General features: G+C 40.2%; 2 protein-coding genes across 9 annotated transcripts in view; one reads left to right on the forward strand and one right to left on the reverse strand.

Annotated features, from left to right (window-relative positions):
• Window positions 1–781: 781 nt before the first annotated feature.
• On the forward strand, window positions 782–16,364 carry PRG4 (proteoglycan 4). Of its 4 annotated transcripts, none has more exons than XM_081121395.1 (13): window positions 782–832; window positions 1,421–1,504; window positions 3,958–4,080; window positions 5,461–5,577; window positions 7,900–8,049; window positions 8,569–8,691; window positions 10,106–11,746; window positions 12,567–12,644; window positions 13,462–13,598; window positions 14,073–14,229; window positions 14,683–14,880; window positions 15,310–15,435; window positions 16,176–16,364. In XM_081121395.1, exons 2-13 carry the CDS (start codon window positions 1,429–1,431, stop codon window positions 16,271–16,273), a joined length of 3,024 nt encoding a protein of 1,007 aa, XP_080977521.1. In that variant the 5' UTR covers window positions 782–832; window positions 1,421–1,428; the 3' UTR covers window positions 16,274–16,364. The 4 variants fall into 4 exon arrangements, with proteins under 4 accessions (XP_080977521.1, XP_080977522.1, XP_080977524.1 ...); XM_081121396.1 differs by having other exon boundaries at window positions 10,112–11,746; XM_081121397.1 differs by lacking the exon at window positions 3,958–4,080 and having other exon boundaries at window positions 815–832.
• The window catches only part of TPR (translocated promoter region, nuclear basket protein), a 57,604-nt gene continuing 48,749 nt past the window's right edge, over window positions 16,319–25,173 (reverse strand). Inside the window, exons 45-52 of one of the 5 annotated variants that reach the window (XM_081121392.1) lie at window positions 24,325–24,393; window positions 24,124–24,218; window positions 22,778–22,884; window positions 21,414–21,509; window positions 21,125–21,281; window positions 19,487–19,605; window positions 17,085–17,180; window positions 16,319–16,515 (exon numbers count right to left, since the gene is read on the reverse strand). In XM_081121392.1, the coding sequence (XP_080977518.1) occupies window positions 16,460–16,515; window positions 17,085–17,180; window positions 19,487–19,605; window positions 21,125–21,281; window positions 21,414–21,509; window positions 22,778–22,884; window positions 24,124–24,218; window positions 24,325–24,393 (795 nt within the window). In that variant the 3' untranslated portion in view covers window positions 16,319–16,459. Of the gene's footprint in view, window positions 16,516–17,084; window positions 17,181–19,486; window positions 19,606–21,124; window positions 21,282–21,413; window positions 21,522–22,777; window positions 22,885–24,123; window positions 24,219–24,324; window positions 24,394–25,173 lie in introns of all 5 variants that reach the window. The other 4 variants (XM_081121393.1, XM_081121391.1, XM_081121394.1 and 1 more) reach the window with 4 other exon arrangements.

Here is a 25,173-nt window from a genome sequence, read left to right on the forward strand (position 1 = left end):
CGATCTGTGACTGAACCGAGGTGTCACAAAGGTGCTGGGACAGGAGCAAGGCCTTAGGCGGGTGGGTAGGATGTGAACAGGGACATTGCTCATCGGGATGGGGTGAAGCCTTGAGCCAAGCTGGCTCAGCTCTGCAGGCCGACAGTTTACATGTTCTCTGTGGCAAGGAAGCTAAATTAGTAATTTAAAAAGACCTTCTGCAAACACTTCTGGGCTTAAACAAAAGAACTAAGGGAGTGATACAATTTTTAAGCAGGTTTTTACATGGTAAAGGAACCTAGAAAATCCACCCTGTGGATTATGTACTTGTAGGTAACTGAGAGCGTATTTTCTGAGCTCTGTGCAAACAAAAATACTCTAGAAAAAATTTGTACATTTGATTTAATAATATAAGGTCAGAAAAATACATGCCAAAAGCTAACACTAGATAAGTTTCAAAACTACTTTTTGCTAGATTAACTGGAAGAAGAAAAAAAAAAAGAAAGGATACCAGCATTTGACATTTTAAAAGTTGCTGTTTCAATACACCAGTCAAAGCTGGCCAGGGTGCTTTGCCATCTCAGAACAATTTGTTCACTTAGGAATCAGAAGTGTTTGGGCCAATAAATTGAAATTTATTTTGTAGTAGTCATTTCTCTTAATGGAAGTGTTTTCCAGATGTTGCCTAAGTCTAGTCGTCCGGGCTCTGTTCCAATAAATGAGGAAAGTTTGATTTCATTGGCTGTCACTGTTGATTTTGTCTAACCTTTGGACGAATTGGTTCATCCTAGTAGATCTGCACTGATATATAAGACTTCCAGGACATTGGAGAAATTCATCCATCCTCTTACTGGTAAGTGTCAACGTTAACTTGCTTCGTGGAATTAAATGTGTTTTCAGTTCAATAGGGATAAGCTTTATTAAAGGCATTTGAAAAATATTTGTAAGGATAGTAGTTGGAAGGTTTTGAAAAAGATCACATTTATGCAGTACACCTGTCGGAAGCTTGTAAATTTATACTGAGAGTTAAGGGAAAGTTGGAACAATAACTCCTGTGTTTATTAAATTAAATTTTACTGAAGCTGGTTATTTTTCCCCTCAAGATAGGATTTAAACCTTGCACTGTAAGTACCTGTTTTCATTGGAAGGGAGTTTTAAGATGAGTTTGTATTCTATTGGGGGGAGTGCTAAAGAATTAAAATGTCCAATTATATGATGGAGATGGTGACTTGATTTCCTCTGCAGAAGATTCAATCCAACGGTCAAAATACTTACTATAGAGTTAAAGCTGATTACTTCAGAAAGTCTTGTTTCAAGAATGGGATGGTTTTATCTTTAAATTGCATTTTAAAAGTTACTGAAACACTATCTGCAGCACAGACATAAGCTAGTGGGGAGATTAAAGAGGTAGATTAAAAAGATGCTTTTCTTTTCTTTCCAGGGACTGCCATGGAGTGGAAAATTCTTCCCATTTACTCGCTGCTGCTGCTTTCTGTTCTCTTGATCCAGCAAGTGTCTTCTCAAGGTATCTTAAATATCATAAATCGTTTTATTTCACAACTACTGCTAATCATTCAGGTCTGACTCTTATGACAAAAGAAATTAGATTTCTAGCAATGTATATTTGTTTAAGTGCAATGCAGAGTACAACCTTATAATTATGTGAAACGTGTTAACTTCCATGAGCATTTTGGAATTCTCATTTTTGTCTCCTGTATTACGAAATCTTTCAAGAAGTTTTGAGCTTTCCTATAGAGTAATTTTTGTATTAATTATCCCCACGGTTCTCCCAAAAGCTAAAAAAAATATACAGACATCAAAGGAACGATACGACATCATCTGATTAACTGATAAGAACAATATTTAAATAGTGTGTCATTTTAATCCACATGTTTACAAAGACATTTAACTAATCTCTTACATAACATAAGTTATCGATAAATAACTTCCTTTGGCCTAGTGTAGATAGAGATATCATGTTACAAGGAACATTTGCAATGTTGGAAATGGCATTTTATTAATCTTGAAAATGCCTCTTTCTTGTAAGGACTGTTCACCTAGGTACGGACTTACACCGGTGGGAATGTCATTCGGTAGCAGGTGCATGATTGTGGTGATGAAATTACATTTATAAAGTAGACATTTCCATAAAAGAATTGAAATTCTCAGGAATCTGAGCAAGAAAGATAACGGCCTGCCATGGGCATAGTTTCAGAATCGCTTAGATAAGATGGAAAATGCACGAAGCAAATATAAATATTTCCAAAGGAATTATGATGGCTCTGGTATCCCCAGGCCCCGCGGCCCTCTCGCAATAAAATCACAAGGTTCCCAGCACTGGGTGCATTTTCTAACGGTTCTGCTCTCCTTTAAGTAAATGAATTTAAAATGAGTTGCTAAAGTGGACAGCAAGACAGACATTTAATTTAAACTATGAAAATAAGCTTTTCCTGTAAAGGCATTTGATTTCCTGTTTCAGAAATCTGCTAACGGTAAAGGAATGACCTTTCGATGCTGTCTTATATGCTTTTCTTGCCAACTCAACCTCTCCCCACTGCCTTTTTTTCTTTATATATAATATATGTATTCATATACATACACTATATATGCATTTCTGTGTGTATTGTGCGCATATGTATGCAAAAAAACCTGAAAGTTTTCCTAAAATTTACTGTTTAATTTGCATATTAAGACCTTCGCTCTCCTGGACTCATCATTTTGAGATTTTTTTTCAGTGTGTTTCAAACGTCCCTCTATGGATTTAGGACATTGCACCTGCCAATTTCCATTCCAGAGACGGATTCGATCGTTATGTTTCTGTGCTTCTCTCTCAGGGAGGTTTTAAGGTGTTTTCCAAATGATTTTGAAAATATATTTGGGGATAATTATGCTTTTGTTTTGTTTTACCCAGAACAACTCTGTTCATGACCTTTAGATTCATGTCCAGATGCTATTTTAAGAGTTATCAGTTTTGTAGGCATTTTAGCAGCGGTTGTAAACATCTGACTTTCATGACATTTAAAGACCCCGGGTAGCCCACCCACACAAGGAAAGGGAAGCCTAGGAGAGCTTATGGCACAGCCAGCTTCTTTCAACTCTTCTTCAAGAACGAGAGGCACTGTGGTGGGGCAAGCCCAGGTTTTAGAATCAGATGCACCAGAGCTCAAATTCTAGATGGGCTGTTGACTTAAGAGGACCATGTAAGTTAGGATCCAACTCAGGCCACGCCTGAGTGAAAGAGGCCAATACGAATAACTCACAGGTGTTCATTTACCTGCAGTACGTGTATCCCGAACCTACTCACTGGCTGGGCGCCCTCGAGCGAGTTATTAAAATGTCAAGGTTGCAGCTTTCTTATCTCTAAAGAGAAGCTGCTCATACTCTCTTGGCAACATTTTCATAAGCATCAGAGATAACATAGGACTCAGTGCCCAGCACAAAGATGCTCCAACAATGGCAACAAGTCATCACCCTTTTAAAAAATGTTTTTTATTAACTGTTAGAGAGAGAGAAAGAGAAAGGGAAAGAGAGACAGAAACATCAATGAGAAACATCATCGATCGGCCGCCTCCTGCACGTCCCCTACTGGGGATCGAGCCCCCAACCCAGGCATGTGCCCTGACCAGGCATTGAACCAGCAACCTCTAGGTTCATGGGCCGATGCTCAACCACTGAGCCACACCGGCCAGGCAAGCCATCCTCTTAGTACAGTAGAGCTGTAGCTGCCAACCCCGCCCAGGAGGAGTGCAAAGCTCTTACTTCGACCGATTCTCAAGGGTATTTATCTTCGCAGTCTAGGAAAGAGTCAAGTGGATCTTGTAAAAGATCAGGTCACCTGGACGGACCTACCGCTAACTTTGACTCGCCACGTTTTCCAACAGACAGGATCCTCTCTCACCGAGTGGCTTTGCCCTCGTTAGAATCCCTCCCCTTCTGCGAAGTGGTTTGGCCGTGTTTACCTATATTGTATGATTTTAGATTTATCAAGCTGTGCAGGGAGATGCGGGGAAGGGTATTCTAGAGATACCCCCTGCAACTGTGATTATAACTGTCAACACTACATGGAGTGCTGCCCTGATTTCAAGAGATTCTGCACTGCGGGTAAGTCCCCAGGGCTGGTGCCTCCTCTGTCAAGCGACGCTGCTCTCGAGAGCCCCCCGCTGCACCCTGTCCACACTTTCACCTCTTTTTGCTCAAGTGCCTTTCCCTTCACTTGCATCAGTGTCGCTGCGGGCTCTACCTGGGGATGGCGTCGGAGCCTGTCACTGGCGGGGGAGGGGAAGGGGCGCCCGAAGCTGCTGCCACTTGTGCGAGGTTTTTGACAAGTGCCAAATAAAATGTCTTGTTTTCAGTAGAGACTTAGCACCGTAACTCCGGAGTCATTTAGTAAATAGTAATGAGATGTAATTGCTTAGTGACGAGGCCCTTCAGGAGTTTCATCAGAAGAATCCATGGACGTAAAATAATCTTGTCTACTACTTGATTTTAAAAAAAAAAAAAAATATTAACATGTTTCTAAATTACCTGAAAATGGCACTTTAAAGATGAAGCATTAGTGTTTAATGATGAATTTCAATTAAAACCCAAAGGGCCTTGGGGGGAAAATGGGAGGACATCTGTAATACCCTCAATAATAAAGATAAATAAATTTTATATATATATATATATATATATATATATATATATATATATATATATATATATATATATCATATAGGGGGAAAACCCCCAAAATGTCTGAATTTTCAATTAATGGTAGGTATTTTGGGCCATTTTGTTGTTAACACAGAAACATGTCATATTTAATTTATAAAAATTATAATTAAAGTTGTTTTAAAGTTACATTTGCTTTAGAATTTGCATGTGAAGCTCATAAATATACCGTTGTACAATGTATGTGTGCGTAAAGGGATTCATTCAAAGAGGCCTGCTGGCGTCATTGTGCTCTAAGGTTTGTTCTGAAATAAGCAGGCCTGTCTGACACAGTCCATGGTGGCCGAGGCTGGAATCTCACCTCTGCACCCTGCCCGGTCGGTCCTGATAAAGGTTCCGCATTAACAGTAATGTTGAGCTGAAACATTGGCCCATCTGGGATGCATTGTTGTAGGATCTGAATAGTAAATTAACAAAAATCTATGACAAAGCAGTGGTGTGAGGAGGAAAAAAGATGGATTTCATGTGAAGGGTAACTCACTATTGAGACATTTCCCAGTTTTCCATTGTCCATACATGTAAATAACTCAGGTGGCACTGTGCTGTCCTTTGGAGCCTTGAAGGGCAAGAAAAAGTTTCCCTAAGTCCCCATATTTCTTTCTTGACTTGGGCTTGTCTCCATTTGGGAAACCACCCATTTTCCTAAGTAAAGGACTTAGAAATGCACGTTGGGGGCTCCAGTTGGCTCTAGAAGGTGGGAAAGGGCTCTCCATCCACGGGTTGGCTGCATCGTCACTAATCCTTAATGCTTTGTTTTGCTCTGGGTAGAGCTTTCCTGCAAAGGCCGCTGCTTCGAGTCCTTTGAACGAGGGAGGGAGTGTGACTGCGACGCCCAGTGTAAGAAGTATGGCAAGTGCTGCTCCGATTACGACGATTTCTGTGAAGGTAAGCAAAGCACCACAGCACCGGGGGGCCCCCGGGGCCGCCAGAGCTGGGCGCCACCTTAGCCTCCCTGACAGTGTCCAGCTCACAGTCCCCCGAGGTCTGGATTTCACTAACCTATGAGCTATTTCACACATTTTGTTTCATCCACATGAACTAAATAACAAAAGCCTCTTCCAGGCTCCAGGAGTGCAAGAGACCGCAGGCTAAGTAACAGAGAGGAGGGGCCTGAGTGTAAATGCTTTTTCCTTCAGGTGTGGTTCAGTTTCAGGTGAAATCAAGTCACCAGCTCCCTTGATGATTTCTTGTCTCACCTGAATGGTGCGGATCCCACTGCGTCAACCATCGTTTGAGCTCTCTGTGCTTTCAGTCATGATTTTCAGTGTGTGTTTAAGGGGAGAACCGGCACTTTCAGCTTCTCTGAATTAGCAAATTTATGAATTAGCTTAAGGCACTAAATTAACAAGCAAACCTTCCAAGAATTTGTTAACTGTCTCTTCCCATCTCCACAGTGTCCAGGGCCTGCGCCGTGATAGTCATTACAAAGGCATAGTCTCACCTTAAAATCTTCTCTGGTTATAGGTCCCAAAGGAGTACCCTGAGCGTGTAATAAAACCCTCTAAATTTTACCAAAAAGCCGAGATTTTAAAATATATTTAGACAATGGATTTCTTTCTTTTAGCAAATGTTCCTTCTTAAAGCCTGCTTTGTTAGAACAAGAATATTTGTGTAAGAAAGTGAAGATAAGCATTGCTGGCGTGACCTTATCATTTTATTTAAATAAGGCCTCACCTCCTGCAGTGGAGAAGCGGTGAAAAGCTGTGAAACAGCAGAGCCGGGGGGCATTTCTTAACTGTTCAGTGTTTTCATTGGAAAGTATTCCAAAAATAAAAGAGATGACACCCTGGTCATCAAAACCTCAGAGCGGAGTCCCTGCAGCTTTCAGAAGGACCCATGGTGGGCGGGATGTATTTACTCACGGCCCTGGGAATCCTGTTGGCTGTGAGACAGAAAGCTAAGAATGCATTTGGGGCAGAAGATAGGTGGGGAGTGAGGGTGGCTGGAGTGACGAAGCATTGAGAGAACCTGTTAATAAAGGGAACGGTTTATGCTCCTACGTGGTGGATCCGATTTCATGAGGTCTATGGAAAACTCAATGAAAAAATTTGATGAAAATAAAGGAACACCCAGAGCTTCAATTCTTCACTTTTAAAGAATAGCAACGAAGTTATCTTGTGACTCCCCACTGAGTCGCTTGGAGATTGCTAGAGATGCTGCTTGTTGGCATCTCTAAATCTCAGTGTCATCACATTGCAAGAATCGGAGGAGTCAGCAGTCGAGCTATGAATGCGGGTGAGAAAAGCCAAGAGGTTAAGTGTTTTGCTGAAGGTCACTAGCTAGTACGCGGCAGGACAGTTTCTCAAATTGAGGTACTTGTCGTTTTTTGGGGGGAGCAGGGGGGCGAGAGAGGAGCAGCGGTCCGCTCAGGGAGACCGCAGCAGTCCAGTCCTGAGGTGTTTGGTAAGAGCAGCAGGATTTATGACAACGCTCCACGACCCAGAGGGTCCCCCCTGTCCTCTGCTTTCCACTCTTGCACAAGTCCCTCTCCTTTTCTTCTGGTTCCTAATGATCAAAACATGTCTTCTCTTCTAGACTTGAAAAGAGGTGGGCCGAGGGGTGACAAAAAGTTTAAAAGAAACACATCAAACCATTCACAGCTGTTTAGCTTGGGGAAGGGCAACGAGTTTTGAGAAAAGCATCACACGAAGCTGTGGAAGTTTTACAACAATAAATTTTCATATAGCAATTTCAGGGTTAAAAAAGTAACTGGAAGGTAAATTGGCATCATTTATTTAAAAATAATACGAAAACAAAAAATGTAATTATTGTATTTCGCATCCCAATGCAGTCATTATTTTTTGATAATCACAGAAGGCAGGTACAAGGGATGGAGTTTATCAACTCAAGTATTTTTTAGACAGACAAATGCCTCCAGAAATCATCTAGAATACATACCTCAGTTTGCAAACAAGAAAACGAAGTTCAGAACGAATTCGCCCATTTCCCTTGCAGGTCAAGGGCTGGAATTCTCCTGACCCCTGAGCCTTTGTTTCCTGTCCTGACTTACAACAGTTTGAGAACCGGTATTTTATAGCAATGCATCCTCAGAATTCACTGGTTTGGAGTAATTAGTGTTGGGCCAGAGCCTGCCTACCCTGGTTTTCACCTGCATCTCCTCTAGAAGCCAGATGCACCCACTGCTTTCACAGTTAGAGTTGCTGACGAATGTAAAGATGTTAACCCACCTGTCTTGCTTGGCCTCAGTGCTTAACCCCACACCACCGCCGTCCGCAAAGGCCGCACCTCCGCCTGCAGGAGCACGTCAACCCATCAAATCAACCACCAAACGCTCACCCAAACCAACAAACAAGAAGACGACTAAGAAAGTTATAGAATCAGAGGAGATAACAGAAGGTAGGAAGATGGCAGACGCAACACAGGAGGTTTCTAGATGAAATAAGCTGTAGGTGACGGTTAATACAAGGCTCCTCACAGAACAGGACCATTGTATGAGTCATTAAAGGCTCATTACGCTTTTCATTTACTTGTTTTAAGTAGAAGTTTAAGCCAAACGATAAACCCTCAGATATTTATTTTCCCTATTTACTGAACCCCCGTATGGGTCTAGGTTAAAATAATCAGGAGAGACAAGTTTTGATGTTGAAAGAGCAAGACCATGATTCCCCCCCAGAATAACTAGATTCTGTGAGATACAAGAAAGTTGTAGTTATATTGCTAGTATCTGTGATGAGCTCAAGCATCTTGCTTTTAGCTGACAACTAAATTAGAAGGGCAGTGGATTACGTTACCGATAAAATAAAATCAGGACACAAGCCATCTGTCAGTTAGTGAACAGCATTCCTTGTTGTGTTTGGACTGGCGGTTCTTCTCTAAATCACAATTGGTGTGATCCCCTTTTTATTTGATTTATAGAACATTCTGTTTCTGAAAACCAAGAGTCCTCCTCCTCCTCTTCTTCTTCCTCTTCAAGTATTCGGAAAATCAAGTCCTCCAAAAATGCAGCCGCTAATAAAGAATTAAAGAAGAAACCCAAAGGTTTGAGCATTGATAAAGACCAAAGACTCTATCAATGCCGTGACAGTAGGGATCTAAGAGTGATGCGTGTTGATAGAGTGATTTGAGGACATCTCAGTATTTGGGGGCTGGGCGGGCGGGTATCTAACTTCACAGAGGCTATTTTAGAAAAAACCGATGCCGGCTTCCTGCAGGAAATCAGTGCCAAGCAGCTAAGGGACCGGCCAAAGCAAAGCGTAAGGCTCCGCCGTAGCAGGAGCCGAGGGACCACAGGGTGGCGCCGGAGAGGACCGTGGTTTTCCCTTCCAGTTCCTGCCTCCCTGACATCCTGTTCCTTCCTCCCTCTTCTTCCCCCGACGTCCTCGTGTTTTCATTTTCCCTTCCCCCGATTTCTTATTTTATTTAACAAACACGTATGTGCTGCTTTAAGATGTCTATTTATTAAAATTCTCATACACCTTTCTGGGAAATGCCATCCTTAGCTGCCCACGTTTTACAGATCCTCTTTATTGTTTTCCTGATAAATTAGGTGTCCTACCCGGCTGATTTTTCTGTAGTAGAGAACATACTACAGAGGAGGCTATTACCTCCTGAAAAGGGGTTGCCTTTTATTCTGCTTCTTATTTCTCAAAATTCTAAACCATATTCTCTTTCTCCAGGAAGTACTGCATTTTGGATACTGGAGTTTTAAAGAACTATTTCCTGGGGGTTGTGATTTCCCCCGAAGCCTTCTCTCTAGCTGAATAGCCAGATATTTAATCTTTGAGTCATCCAGAGGGTCCTGCACGCATTGGAAGTGTTAATACATGTTTGCTAAATGGAGCGCATCTCAGTGATGGGCCCGTGGGGCTCTGTTGGTTCACCCAGGGGGGAGCTGCTATGGCAAATCCTGTTAAATGGGGTCTTTTTGCTGCTGTGGCACCCTAATCTCTGTTCTATACACCCTGGGACTGGGCAGAGGAAAGAGAACAGCGAACAGCCCTGTGTATGGAAACGGGGCTCAGCAGGGACGAGGGGGTGACTGGAGCATCCTTGGAGGTCGCTGTAGAAGTCTCTCAAGCTGACTGGTGCAGTGAATCTACAAGAGCGGGAACTAGGTTTCCAGGAGGGAGGAGCACTGAGCAATGAGAAAGGGCAGGGCAGGGGGCTGTAATGTGAAGAGATGAATCAGTTGTTGACCTGTGGGTAATTTCAAATTTGCCACTTGTTTCCATGTAGTGATTGTATAGTTTTACTTGTGCTTTCTCCCCTTATCTCACTCATTTCCTAAAATAGCCCAATAAGATAGGCTGAGTCTTTAACATTTTACAGTAAATTAATAGACGTATTAGAGGTGAGCAACCTGCCCAGAGACAGCTATAAGAATGGGACCTTTAGATCATTGTTAAAGGCAAACTACTCAAAAATAAAAGATGTATTTTTTTTCTCCCTCAAGTAAAAGATAACAAGAAACAACCCCCTAAGAAGAAACCTGCCCCGGAACCACCAGTTGTAGATGAAGCTGGAAGCGGATCGGACAACGGTGACCTCAAGCCCACCACAGCTCCTAATGTGCCCACCACCCAAAGCAGCAAAGTTACCACAACCTCCAAAGTTACAGCCGTGACAACTAACAACCCTAAACCCAGTCCGTCGCCCAATTCTGAAACATCCAAAGACACAACAGCCAATAAGGAGACAACAGTTGAAACTAAAGAGACTTCTAAAACAACTAAAGAGTCTTCAGTTAGTACATCAGAGAAGACGACTTCAGGTAAAGAGACGCGAAGTGCAGAGAAAACATCTAAAGATTTGGAAGCCACTGAAACTACAACTGAATCTCTTACTCCCACCCCCCCCAAGGAACCTACAACCACCCCCACCACCACCAAAAAGCCTGAACCCACCACCACCAAAAAGCCTGAACCCACCACCACCAAAAAGCCTGAACCCACCACACCCAAAAAGCCTGAACCTACCACCACCAAAAAGCCTGAACCCACCACCACCAAAAAGCCTGAACCTACCACCACCAAAAAGCCTGAACCCACCACCACCAAAAAGCCTGAACCTACCACCACCAAAAAGCCTGAACCCACCACACCCAAAAAGCCTGAACCCACCACACCCAAAAAGCCTGAACCCACCACACCCAAAAAGCCTGAACCCACCACACCCGAGGAGCCTGAACCCACCAACCCCAAGGAGCCTGTACCAACCACCCCTAAGGAGGCTGCACCCACCCCACCCAAGGATCCTGCTCCAACCACCGCGGAGGCCTCTACCCCGGCTACCCCCATGAACGCTGTGGAACTCACACCAAAGGCTCTTGAAAACAGTCCCAAGGAGCCCACTCTACCTACAACCGAGGCTCCTGAAGGGACCAAACCTGAAATGACCACCACAGCGAAGGATGAGACAACAGAAGGCACGCACACCACAACGGAAATCACAACGGCTACATCTAAGAGTACAACAAAAGAGACAGCGACTCCAACGGAAGACGAGACCACTGAATCCAAAACCAGTACAACTGTGAAGGTAACCACCACAACCAAGGACACCACGACATCGGCCAAAGTGACTCCTAAGGAAACAACGCCTGAACCCAAAGTGACGACTGCCACAAAAAAGACAACCACAACTGAAGAGACTGTGAACACCTCTGAAGAAACAGTAACTGAATTGGAAGATACAGCTACTAGTTCTAAAGTGACAACTGCTAAACCCCCAAAGCCAACCAAAGCGCCCCAGATGCCCACTACTACCAAAAAGCCAAACACAACACCTAAAGTGAGGAAACCAAAGCCCACGCCATCTCCTCCAAAGGTGCCCACGTCAACAGTGCCTACAGTGGACCCCGCCTCCTCGGAGGAAGCCCTGCTTCAGACCACCGCCAGCTCTGACCCAGCTCCTAACCCAGAGGATGAAAACCCAGAGGATGAAAACCCAGAGCAGGAAGACGCAGATGCTGCTGAGGAGGAAAAACCTGACGTGATCCTCAGGCGCCCCGGGTTAACTCCTCTCGTCGTCCCAGGCGCTGACTTCATAGTGAGGGGACTCAATCAGGGCATTGACGTCAACCCCATGCTTTCAGGTAAGGGGGATTGTTTTTCAAAGTTCGTAATGCTAACATAAGCCTACCAGAACCGGAATGCCCTGATTTAATAGCGTGTGTTTACCTAGGGCCCTGAACTTCTTAATTTGTAAGGTTTCACAGCTTCTCTGCAGGTGAGCAGAGGAGCAGTCACAGTAAGATGATTTGATCTTTGGAAAATGGTTAATGACCTAGCATTAGGAACTGAGCACGCCTGTGAGCAGAGCCAGGGTACAGAATGCCAAAAGTATTTAGTTGGGAGTCTATCCTTAAAAGAAAGTACAGTGCAAAGCAAACGTCTGCAGTATTATCTTTCATAAACCAATTCCAAAGGGCAATCAGAACTGAAAAATGCAATGTCATGTTGAGATTAAACATCCAATAAAGAATTTACTTGAAGATCAGGTAACCTGGTCCATTCCAACTCTTTTTTTTTTTTTAACAAAGAGAGAGGGAGAAAAGCAGAAACAGTGATGTGAGAAACATCGATTGGTTGCCTCCTGCACAATGGAACCCACGACTGACTGGGAATCACACCTAACCTGCCACCTTTTGGTGCAGGGGCCGATGCTCCAACCAACCGGGCCACAGTGGCCAGGCCATCACTTATTTTTATATACTTTTTGAACAGTATCACCTTTAAGTAAAAACAATTATGAAATGTATCACTTCTCTCTCACCTGTGAAATACACACACCTCAAACTATATGCCCCTCAGGAGCTTAGGAAAGGGTAAATAGAGGAAACAGAACTCTGTGAAACAAACCATAACACTTTCTCATTTTGTTTTGTGTTGACTTAATTTTTCAATTTGTTTTAGATGAGACTAATTTATGCAACGGTAAACCGGTAGATGGACTGACTACTCTGGCCAATGGGACACTAGTTGCATTTAGAGGTGAGCTCTGCACACACTTCTTTTTCTGCCCATCATTTTGTTCCCAGCGTTTATGAGAAGCAAAGCCATAGGAGGTGGTAGTTTGGGTTGAGCTTTCTGAAGGGGAACCTGATTAATGACCTTACCTCACACAGTGATGAAAACCTGAGAGCAATTGCTAAAATATTGGATTAACAAAATTAGACATGTTAAGAGTAGCAAAACAAACGGCTTGGAATGATCCTGATTTTTTGTACCGTTAGGAATGAAAAGGTAATTCAAATTCCAATTTCCTATCAAAGGAAGTGGCATCAGGATTTGTCTTCCCTGCTCTAGTGTATTTGAAAATAACAAGCTGACTGCGATGGATTCGTGTTACTCTTCGTAGAGGAATCACAGAACAGCAGTTACATGTTAAGTCTCTGTACTGACACTAGTGCAGTCTTACACTTAAATCTGAAAGGAAGCCCCAGACTTGCTCAGTGGAGGCTGGAGAGATTTCAGTTGCCCTTTAATTATAACTGAATTCTGAAAGATAAAGAAATTGAGAGAAAAGGGACTTTCTGTAAGTCACAAAGTCAGAAGACTCTTTCTAGAGAAACTGGAAAACTAAAATATTTCAACGGTTGTGCTGAACTTGACTTGAGAAAGATCTACTCTCAGAAACATTCAAACATGTTCTGTATTCGTACAGTCCTCACAAAACTTCTAGTCTTGGAACGCTCATTAACCCGTCCAGTGTGTTCAAGATAATCAGAAGTTTTTCACTTTGGTCTCTTTTGGGATAGGACTTCATGGTCATTCAGCTTGTAGGCTGATCTGTCACTTTCAATGTTAGGTCATTATTTCTGGATGCTCAGTCCACGCAGTCCGCCGTCTCCTCCTCGGAGGATTACTGAAGTCTGGGGCATTCCCTCTCCCATCGACACTGTTTTCACCAGGTGCAACTGTGACGGAAAAACTTTCTTCTTTAAGGTAAGAAAAGTATCTTTGTAAGGGAAATCAGCAATTAGTTATTCTTTGCTTATTATGAAAACATGAATCAGCCTAAGCTCCACTTCAGAAGGGTTTCCATATTTATTTTTATTAGAGAGAGGAAAGGGGGGCGGGAGAGACAAGGAGAGCATCGATGTGAGCAAGAAACACCGATTGGTTGCTTTCTGTACAGACCCCAACTGGGGATCAAGCCCGAACCCGGGGTATGTGCCCTGACCAGGAATCGAACCTGCACCCGTTTTCTGCTCTGGGGCGACGCTCCAACCAATGGAGCCGCCTGGCCAGGCAGGCTTTCTATATTTTAATAAAAGATTCTATCACAATTTGGTAACATTAATGGTCAACTTATTCAAACCCCAAAGTTAAAACTTTCTCCCTATACTTCAACCTAAGAATGAATTCCTAATCTTTTCCCCCCAACGCTGTTAACATCACTTTCTCTTTTAACATCAGGATTCTCAGTACTGGCGTTTTACCAATGATGTAAAAGATGCTGGGTACCCCAAACAAATTGTGAAAGGATTCGGAGGACTGAATGGAAAAATAGTGGCAGCACTTTCAGTACCTAAATATAAGGAAAGACCCGAATCTGTGTACTTTTTCAAGACAGGTATGTGTTACATAATTGACAAAATTACACAACTTTGAATAATTGATTTGCCAGCAAAATTTTATCCAATATTTTCATTTACTACTGGGTTTACTGTCAAAAGATATCTTTAATGGCTGGATCAAATATTTAAAAAGATATTGAAGAAGTGTTTAGATCTCTCAACATGCAAATAACAATTTCACCTGTTTTCTGGTCACTGATATAAAGAATGTCATCATTTACTCTCACACGAAGTTAAATACATAATTATGCAGTCTGTTGCCTTCATTCATCGTGCAAGTAGTTCAAGATTTGGAAATTACTTTCATAATACCCTTCACTAACAGCCATTATTGTCTAGACATACTTTACGGAGAACAGTTTCTTCCACCTTGTAAAAGCTCTTTTCCATCTTGGGAGGGGGGGATTACATTAATTCTCATTTATGTATGATTTTCTAATACATAACAGGTGGCAGAGTTCAGCAGTACACGTACAGACAGGAACCCAATAGAAAGTGCTCTGGGAGGAGGCCTGCCCTGAATTACCCAGTCTATGGAGAAACGACACACGTTAGGAGGCGTCGCTTTGAACGGGCTCTCGGACCTCAAACACACACCATCAGAATCCAATACTCGCCGCCCGTCAGAGTCGTTTATCAAGACAGAGGTGACTATTTTCTGTTAAAAATCCTTACATATGAAGTAGGTGTAATAGTTTCTTATAAAGTAAAGCTTATTAAATATGAATGCTGACCAAACAACCCTAAAATTTTAAGCTTATTGATGCAAAACATCAATCTGCCTCAGTGAATGATCAAAGATCAATACTTTCTTTTCCTATGTGCGTAAGGTATGCAGTTTGAATGTTTGTTCATTATAGTAAATACCATTTATCAAATATCTCTTACCAAGAACATTATATACAAATCTGTGACTCTCAAAACAGTGACAAAAGGTAGGTATTCGCACCATGTCTGAGGGCAAGGGCTAGGCACTGTAGTTAAATAACAGTCAAGGTAACAGAGCTACTAAGTGGCCAGGCTGGAATTAATACCCAGGTATGTCTGACAGCTGCTCTTTCCAATGTCACCTACAGGTTCCCTCCACGATGAAGTTAAAGTGAGCGCACTGTGGAGAGGACTCCCCAGTTTGGTGACTTCAGCTATATCACTGCCCAACGTCAGAAAACCCGATGGCTATGACTACTATGCCTTTTCTAAGGGTGAGTTACGTAAAACCTCGGTAGCTTCCCAAAGGTGTGATCTAATCTCTGAAATACAAATATAATCCAAACAAAAACACCAAGTGTTCAATGGTGACTGAGGGTGAGAAGTTAAACTATATAGTACTCATTCTAACTGCCCCGAAGAGGAAGTTTAAATTTTTGCTTTACTTTCACATTAAGTTGAAAGAATTGCAACTGAATTCTGCTGCAGCCTTCACGAGATAAGAGTCTATTATGATAAAACATCAATTGTGTAAAATTGCTACTGGAAACAGCATTTGGTATTTAATGGGGGGCTTGTCTGCCATAAAGTTATCCTGATCTACATCATTACACAGTCCATAGGATCAGAAATAAGTTCCCGAGAAACTAATTTTATTAATTAAATTACATTACCCAAGACTCTGAAACATCCGGTATTTCCTATGTAAATGGCATCAGGGTGTTGTAAAAGGACAAAACCCAAGTGAGTTACTATTTTTAAAATTTACTTGGTTTTCTCAGACTTTTACTTTGAAAGAGGAGAGCTAAACCCAATTTGATTAAGAGGGGGTGAAAGGTCAATCTGTCAAGGAAATTTGTTTTTCTTCTTGTCAGAAAGCTCAAATTAATTAGAAACATTTCTGGTATTAAAATGACAAACACTGCCTTTGAGTGTAATAATCAACATAATCTGTTCTTAAGTTCGAGAGCTTTGTTTTCCTTTTAACTAATGAAATGATTTACCTTCTATCTAGATCGATCCTACAACATCGACGTGCCCAGCAGGACAGCGAGAGCCATCACTACTCGTTCTGGGCAGACCTTATCCAACGTCTGGTACAACTGTCCTTAGGCCGACGGGCAAGGAACAGGCAGGAAAGCAAAGAACGATAAACTTGACACTGAAATACCTTTTATTAATAAAGAATGTTGAGATAAGCATATCAATTTAAATACAAAAATGTTTTCAAACTCGACAATCATAACACTAAAACAGACTGGACAATCTTATTCACAGTTATTACAATTCATAGAACATTTAATTAATATTTCCTCTATTTATTCCGCCTCTCCCTCCCATTGCATGGCTCACACCTGTAAGAGGAAAAAAAGAATCAAACTGAATGAGTCTTTTACGTTAACCCAAAACTAGAGTATTTACTTACTCTAGCTCATTATAAAAATTGTTTTCAAAAACTGTTACCATAAACTTTTCACATCTTCAATGAAAATCATTACAATGAGATTAATATTTTTTATGCCATGAATGCAATCTCTAATAGTTACATTACAAAACATGGAGATATTAAAATTTTACATGTTTTACTAGCTAAACAAAGTCACAAAGCTTTATACTGTTGTATAAAAAGTATAATAGGCAGAGATGTACCAAACGACCACATAGCACTTTTTAAACCCTACTCTGAACTCAAGGAAGAAATGAGTAAACAGAAGCACATGTTCACTACATACCCGTGGCACATATATCTGTCTACGAGAAGCTTGTGTACTAGTGAGCATCCCACACTCAATGTGTTATTATTTAATCAATCCTTGGAACATATTTTAAAAATAGGATACAAGTTGGAACCTTAGATAAGGATTAGATAAGGATTTATTATCATCCCACATCCTTTCACGTAGTCAATATGGTAGAAATTTACCTCTCTGTCTGTTAAACTGACGACCACGGACACCTTGTCTCAATGTCGTCTGAAGTCTCACTCGTCTGAAAGGCTTTGGCTGACTACTGCTAGTATCTAAGAAGAAAAACATTAAGATACAAGAAAGCAAGTCAAAAAACAAAAACAGCAGTTATAATGGCAAAAATTGACTAAATGAATGCAGGGCTAAAATGCAGAGGAGTCCATTTGTTTTCAATATTTAAAAGTTTTTTAACTAGGAATTCTTAATCAAAAATGGGTAAAAAGAAAAAAACTTCTTTAAAAAGAAAAGTTCTTGATTTTTTTCATTCATTCACTCCACTGACTTAATAAGTATTTACTTGGTGCCTCTCCATGTATCACACACTGTGCTCAGGGTTGGGGAATACGATGGAAAATGAAAACAAGAAAGTAACAGTCCACTTATAATACACTGTGAGTCACACCCAACTCTCTTTTTCAGATACCCCAACTCCAATCATTAGAAATCCTGCCAGCTCTAATCTAAATATACATCCCAAATCTGACCTCTTTTCACAACCTCAGTGCTCTACAAGCCTGTCTAAAACATCATCATCTTTACCTTCGATTATTGAAAAACCCTCCAAATTTTCTCCTTGTTTCTGTCCATTACTCATTTTCAGTCTCTTCTCTACATGGCAGCAAAACTGACAGATCTTTAAGCCAGATCATGTCACTGCTGTTTGAAGCCCTCTCAAAACTTCCTTTATCCATGGAAGTCAATGCAATTACAATGACCTGCTAGAAGTACCTTCCCCATCTCATCTGTCACCAGCTAGTATCTCTCTGTCCGTACTGTAGTCCAGCCACACTGGCCTCCTTGCTGACCTTGAACACATCACACTCCTGCCTCATAGACTTTGCATCTGCCATTTCTCTCGACCTAGGACACTCTTCCCCCAAATGATTGCACAGCTTCACTCCCGAACCTCCTATAGGTGTTTACTTAAGTGTCACTTTCTTGGTAGTGCTTTCTGTGAAATTGTCTGGCACATAGCAGGCACTCAAATATTTGTTGACCAAATGAATAACTGCTCAGATGGGAAAGTGTAGTGTTTTATATTATCAAATAAATTTAAAGAGATCCTAACTTCATATTATATCATAAAAGGGAACTAGAACCATATTTTTCCATGCAAGCTCTAGTAAGATACAACTAGTTCCAATTCTGTTGAGAAAAAACAATTCTCATGGGATGTCAGAATATAACTGGGGGCACCAAACTTCACTAACTGTATTATTAATAATTATGATAGTTATAATTTTTCAGCCTTACTCTGTGTAGTAAAATATTGAGTTATAACATTTATATACATTATTTCTAATCTTGGCTGCAAGATTAGTTATGAATGTGCATATTTCACAATGAAATGTGCAGTGACTTAAAGTTACTCGCTGTTAAAAGGTGGATATGAGATTGGAAACCAGGGTTGTTGGCTGGTGTGTCAGAGGTTGGTGTGTCAGAGAAGCAGCTGAAAGGGAGAAGAGATATTGAGATGACAATGTTCCATGACTGAAAACGTAGTAACTGAGCATGTCTTCCATAACCTGGCAGAGTTTGAGAATGACTGCTATAACAATTCAAAATGAAAGTAATCAGAGTGGATGACTGAGTACTGTATTTCTTTAATAATAAAAGTAACTCCCTACCTAAAAATTGTGAGATAGGTAAGTTGGTATAGTGTATTGTTTAAGACTGGAGTCTCTGGAGCCAAACTTTGTGAGCTTGCACTGGGCTTGCCCATCCTTTACTGCTATGTGACTTTGGAGAAGTGATTCAACCTTTTAGTGCCTCAGTTTCCATGCTTACCACATTGGGTTGATGTGAGAATTAAATGAGTAAATATATGTAAAGGGCTTAGCATATTGCTAAGTGCTCAACAAATGCTATTTTTAAGAAGTACTGCAGAAATAATTTTATTATAAGAAAGAGACATAAAATAGCCTTTTTCAAAGTTGACTTCAAAAACGTGAAAAGCCGCACTTTGAAACTGTTTCCATCAGTAAATTTCAAGCATTTCTTTTAAAGGAAAAGAGCTCCTTCTCACCTCTCAACTCTCTGTATCAAGTCTCTTGTAGAAGCCTAATATGTAGAACAAATAAAAATGGAGCTGCTCTGGTTTAAACAGAGGTAAGAGAGAGGCCTAGAGTACTACTCCTTAGCTTCCCTCCAGTAACCCACCCCCCACAGCCCCTTTAGCACCACTAATACAACCAATTCCCTTTAATATAAACCAAGTTCCCTGTAGTAAAATTTCCCTTTTAAATACAGCATTTTAAAATTAAAGAAAAAAAGATGATAAAACTCTTCCTAATAAAAGTGTCTTTTGAAAACAAGTGTGATGTGTAAAGCTGTGCTGCAGTGGACAGCAGGAACTCACCTACGGAAGAGCTGGAAGGAGGGTCCTGGCTGGTGGACGGGAGGTCTGACTCATCAGATGCCTGCACAGGCTCTTCTTCCTGCTGGCTATCAATTTCTAGGCCTGCCTCTGAACTAATACTGAGAATGGAAAACAAAATGGTTAGAAAATACAAACTGATCCCAGAGTGTATCCTCTGTTTCCAAACTCCTTTCGTCACAGTTTATCACTTAATGTAGAGCTCTACTCCAACTCGAAGCTGCCAGCTCTGACCCTGGAGGCCATCTAAGAGGGGCAGGGAACAAACTGCTTCTTCCTCCCCCCTCCTCTAATACATTCCAAATTTAGTTTTTGTTTTTCCTCTTTTTTGTTACATGTTTTTTTCTTTTTGAGAAGGGATGTCTAACATTCTTAACATTCACAGGAGATATATTCTCCAGATTTTGATAAATCTCAAAACAACTTTCTAGGAAAGTAGAGTAGTAAAATAATTCACAACAGTCCAACGATTAACAGACTACTAACTCAGCAGGGCTCTAGCACAGATGAGACATGCTGTGGGTAGGGTCCCTGGCTCAATGGCTATAATTCCACTTCCCTCTCCCATTCTAGAAAGCACACCAAAAAGCAAGTGAGGAGGTAAGAGTACAAGGACAACTTCAGTCTGCTCCAGTTCTTATCACCTGCGGAATTTAATATAGTTAATAGTAACCATGTACCTGAAAGCTCTCTCTCATGACTACGTGCTGATGAGGCGTCAAGCCAAAGCACATGGGGCTGAAGTCAGACACCAGAGGTACGTGCTCTGACTCTGAGCTTTCTCATTTGTATTGTGTGAGTTAGAAATGACATATATGAAGTGGCCTGCATACAGGGTATGGAATTGACGGCAGCAAGTATTCTCAGCAGGGTCTGTAACCTCCCTCAAATTAAGTAGCGCTGTGTTTGAGCATAATAAATAGACCTGCTTATTTCTTCATATACTAGAATTGGCCTATGATTATGCAAGGAAATGTTGCTAAATAAAACAAAATCTTTGAGTTCTACCTAGGAAATCTGGGTTCTACTTCTAACTATGCTTCTGACCCATGAAACAGCCCAACTTTTTATTTTATTTGTAAAAATTAAATTAGGTTCCACCTTGAAAGTTAAACTTCTTCAAGACCACCTTGTTTATAACAAATGTGTTACACATGTAGTCAGATCTTGAAAACTACTAGATAATTTCTAATTTGTAAGAAGTTCTAAATGCACCTAAATAAAAGATAAGTAAGGTTCACTTGAAAACCCACTACTAAATGGAAAGGTGAGTCATTTCCTAATATTCCTAATTTTCACAGAAAGACTTCCTTCTTGGGGGAAACTTCAAGTAGCTATGTTAATGGAAGAGTACCAGTGATTTTAAAGAAATACTTTGCTCTAGAATAAATATATCACACAATTTTCAGGCAGCTAACCTTTGTCTTCTATAGTAACAACTTCCAAGTCCAAAAATATTATTACATTCAAAAATTAGTCTTTCAGAATACATGGTTCTGTTTACTTTTGTAATAGGGTGCTATTGAAAATACAGCTCAACAGATTGTTTCCCGGCTAAAGGAAAACAAATTCAAGTCTGACATGTCTAAAGCGAGCAAATATTCCAAAGTATACATTTACCCTTCAGATTCTGCCTCCACAAACACTTCATCTCCATCATCCCCTGCTGCTGTCTCATTGGTAGTGGATAAAGTGCCAGTCGATGTTGTCACCATTGGAACAGACTGGGAGGCATGCTCCGAAGCATCAGAGGTGGTACTCTCAGTAAATACGTTCACTTCAAAACAAGGCCAGAAAAGCAATGAACACTCTAACTTCGTGATTTACATAATTTTCAGCCAAAAGATGCCTCACAAGTTTCAATTTTACCAATAAAACACACAATCTACTAATCCGCCCTGAAACCTACCTGGAGCTGCTACTTGTAGAGGAGTAGTGGGAACACTTCGGCCACCCGACTCTTCTTCATGAGCTAGGAAGAGAGGTGTTTCATACATTCCTAAACCTAAAGACAATTCTGAATATTAATAAATGATTGAAAGAACAAAAAGTGTCAATATGAGAGGTATATGAAAGAATAACTTAATCAGTAAAGACACACAACTTTTTAAAAATACACAATTAGCCCACTGAGCAAACATCAATCCCTCAAAAATGTAAATACAATTTAAACACATCCTTTAAGCTCCCTAACACTAACGTAAGTATCCTTAAAAAGCCAGCTCAAATGCTGCTCTTAGAGTTTCATACAAGCTAACTTTATTGAGTACCCAACTATGAACTAGGTACTATGTTAGAATCTACGTATCTCCCAAACTGCAAGGTATTATTTAGTCCCCTTTTTGCTAAAGAAACTGACTTTCAAGAAGGTTAATTAACTTTCCCAAAGTTACAAAGTTAGTAAGTGGTGGCACTCCAATTTAAGCCTAGAGCTAACTTCCAAGTCTAGAAATTGCCTTATAAAATACCAAGCCACGTAAAAATTTGAATTTATATGAAGTCAACTTGCAATGCATGCTGGTAGAAGCATGTAGTGTTAAAACTAACATCCTAAACCATCAGGGACAAATTTATACTACAACACTTATATGAGGGCTGCAGATTAATCTTTCCTTTGGGGCTTGTTATTTAAGTAGCATGTATTCCCTATTCACTTATAAAATGCTGTAACAGTATCCCAGAAACACAGTAGGCTATTTGGGTATCAAGTGAAGATTAAAAGGTAATTATTCCAGAAATAGCATAATTCATGTCCAAATAACCAATTACTATTACTTAATTTAGGGGTCATTTTATTCCACATATTTTTAACATTTTATTTTTCTTATTTTTAATGTTAATGGAAAGTATCGAACTAGTTTTATGCATTTAATTAGAAATGTTAACTGTCAAGCCAAACAGAAAATATGTTGCATTCCTTCTAAAAACTTTAAAACGGCTGGTAGTATTTAAGTGTATTTACTGGTTTAAGAAATATTTCTGAATACTCAGTACATGTATGATGCTATACTAGGTGCCAGAAGAGACACAAATGTAAAAGCTAGTCTTTATTTTCAAAGAACTCAGAACTTTGTTGAAAAGATAAGATTTATATGTAAGGCGATGTTTTGTTAGTAGTACATATATTATAGCTTTTCCCATAAATCAGCATAGGAATTATTTAGATCTCAACCTCTCTTATATGCGCTTACTTAAAAAAAAAATCACATCAGAATAGTTTATCACCAAATACATACAGACCCGGGAGATACAAGCCTTTATTTAGCTGTTTACCTCCTTGAGAAGCCAGCTGGCCAAGGTCAGAGTGACTAGAACTTGTTTGTGGCATATCTTCCGGTGGCCCAAATCGGAACCTAGGAACACCAGCAACCTGTGGGGAACTAAAGAGGCAAAAGTTAACTTAAGATGAAACTTAAAGTTACCCTGTTTAAACCACAATGATATAAAGAATATAGAAAAATAAAGCATAAGCAAAATGGGAAGGAAAGAAATTGAAAATAAAGTTGATAAAGGAATTCTTACTTACACATTTTCAAAATATCAGCAGTCAAAGAATTTGTAACAATATGAATCAATTCGTACTACATGTGATTTATGTATACAAGATTTATATGTAAATAACTTTCACCTCTCCTGAACTATATGCCTCACATTTCTTGAATTTGCTAGAAATCTCTATGTACCTATGCGTGTATTAAACATACACATTAAACATCTCTATGTGTCTATGCACACATCAATCACATATTTTCACACGGAAAGCCTTTCTGTCCTCTAAGTGGAGTGGTACAGCACCACAGTTAACAAAGGTTATAGAGCCAGACTGACTGGCTTGAAACCAAAAACTGCCACTTCCTGATGTCTGACCTCTGGCGAATTCATGAACGTCTCTGTGCTTCCTTATCTGTAAGAGGGCAACAGTAACACTCTCTAGGCCGTGAATATGCAATAAACCGGTTTGTGGAAATAAGTGTTAGGTATTTTTTTCCATAACTCAATTCAATGCTCCTCCCATGAAGTCCTCTCAGATGCTTTCCTCCTAATTACTGAAATCACATCTGTGTTAAGAAAGCCTACTGCTTATGCCTCTATTCTCCTACGTAATTAAGATTGTATTTGTTTGTGCATATGTTTAGCTTTCACAATGACACTAACCACCATGATCACTGTAATTATCAACACCTTCACCAACACCTAGAAAGCATTTTACTATGTGCTGGGTGATATTCTCAGTAAATTAACATAAATTAATTTATTTAATTCTCATAACTTGTGAGACAGGAACTACTATATCATTATTCCCATAAGTAATATGAGGATATTCAGGAACAGGGAACCTAGCTACATGGCACAGCTAGTTTCAAACCCAGGTTGTTCATGTTCTTAACCACTGTTTTACTGACTCTAAATTTCACATTCCTGATGAAAGCAACTGTATTTCACTCACCTCTATAATTGTCCCAACACGACATCCTCAGCCCTTCTACCCTGAGCCCTAAAACTTGTTAGTATAGCAGAGAAGGACTCAGTACATCATGAGCCAATCGAATGCAAACAAATTAACAGGGAAACAGGAAGAATTTGATCAGTCACAAAATGCTTCTCTTTCATTAACTTACTGAATTGCTTCAGCAAATCCATCAGTACGATGTGGCACCACAAGAGTTGGGGTACTTGGAACTGTCCTGTCTTCATCATCAAAAAAATGCTGCTGCTACAACAAAAACAGGAACTAAACAGGCATGACAGGAACACACATATTGACTAAACAAATATTTGTTAACAAATAAATTGATTTTACATGGGGTGTAGGTACTTACCATGCTACCAATTCCTGGAGTCAACTGAAGCCCACGTCCCACAGACTGCCTCCGAGACATCTGAATTCTCTGTGTCCAGAAAGGAATTACATTTGTTTTAAAGAATTAGACAATGAAACAAATACTAAACATCAACAGATATAGCTTATTATGCTGGTAATAAAATAACCAAAATGTTAGCAGATGATGTAAAAATCAGGATATATTTTTAGGAAAAACTGCCACTAATCCTATACTAAAGAAATCAGTTTTAAACTGTGACAACTTCTTAATTATACAGACTGTAATATTAACTAACAAATATTTTATTAACCAATAGACAAAATATTAACCAATATCTAAAATGAATCTTTGATCATATATTATTTCTTTGTAACTAAATTTACTTACTTACTTATTTAAAAAAAAAAAAAATCTTTATTGATTTCAGAGAAAGGAAAGGAGAGGGAGAGATAGAAACATCAATGATGAGAGAGTCACTGATCACTGCCTCAAGCCCGCAACCCGGGCATGTGCCCTGACCAGGAATCGCACCCTGATCGCCTGGATCTTAGGTCGATGCTCAACTTGATGCCCAGCGGGCTGTAACTAATTTATTAGCAAGTATGCTTTTGGATCTTATGGCTTAAATTATCCTTTGGATATAATACTTGCAGTACTAACTACATATAAAATTTCCCAATTTAGACAATTCTAAATTGATAGATTTGGCATATTTTGCAGGATGCATACACAATCCTTTAAGACTTTATATTTTCACATAATGCGGTTTTTCTTCACCAGCAGTATTTTAGTAGGATCTACACTTGAAAATGTACTGTACACTAAAGGATAAGACTCATGCTAGAT

The sequence above is a fragment of the Miniopterus schreibersii genome (assembly GCF_964146895.1).
Source record: "Miniopterus schreibersii genome assembly, chromosome: 19".
Lineage (NCBI taxonomy): Eukaryota > Metazoa > Chordata > Mammalia > Chiroptera > Miniopteridae > Miniopterus > Miniopterus schreibersii.

Excerpts from the sequence above, each read along its gene's own strand:
- PRG4 (XM_081121395.1), top strand. The coding sequence starts at position 1,429 with ATGGAGTGGAAAATTCTTCCCATTTACTCGCTGCTGCTGCTTTCTGTT. Across the intron at positions 13,599-14,072 it reads GAAAAACTTTCTTCTTTAAG|GATTCTCAGTACTGGCGTTT; the intron begins GTAAGAAAAGTA and ends TTTTAACATCAG. Across the intron at positions 14,230-14,682 it reads TGTGTACTTTTTCAAGACAG|GTGGCAGAGTTCAGCAGTAC; the intron begins GTATGTGTTACA and ends AATACATAACAG.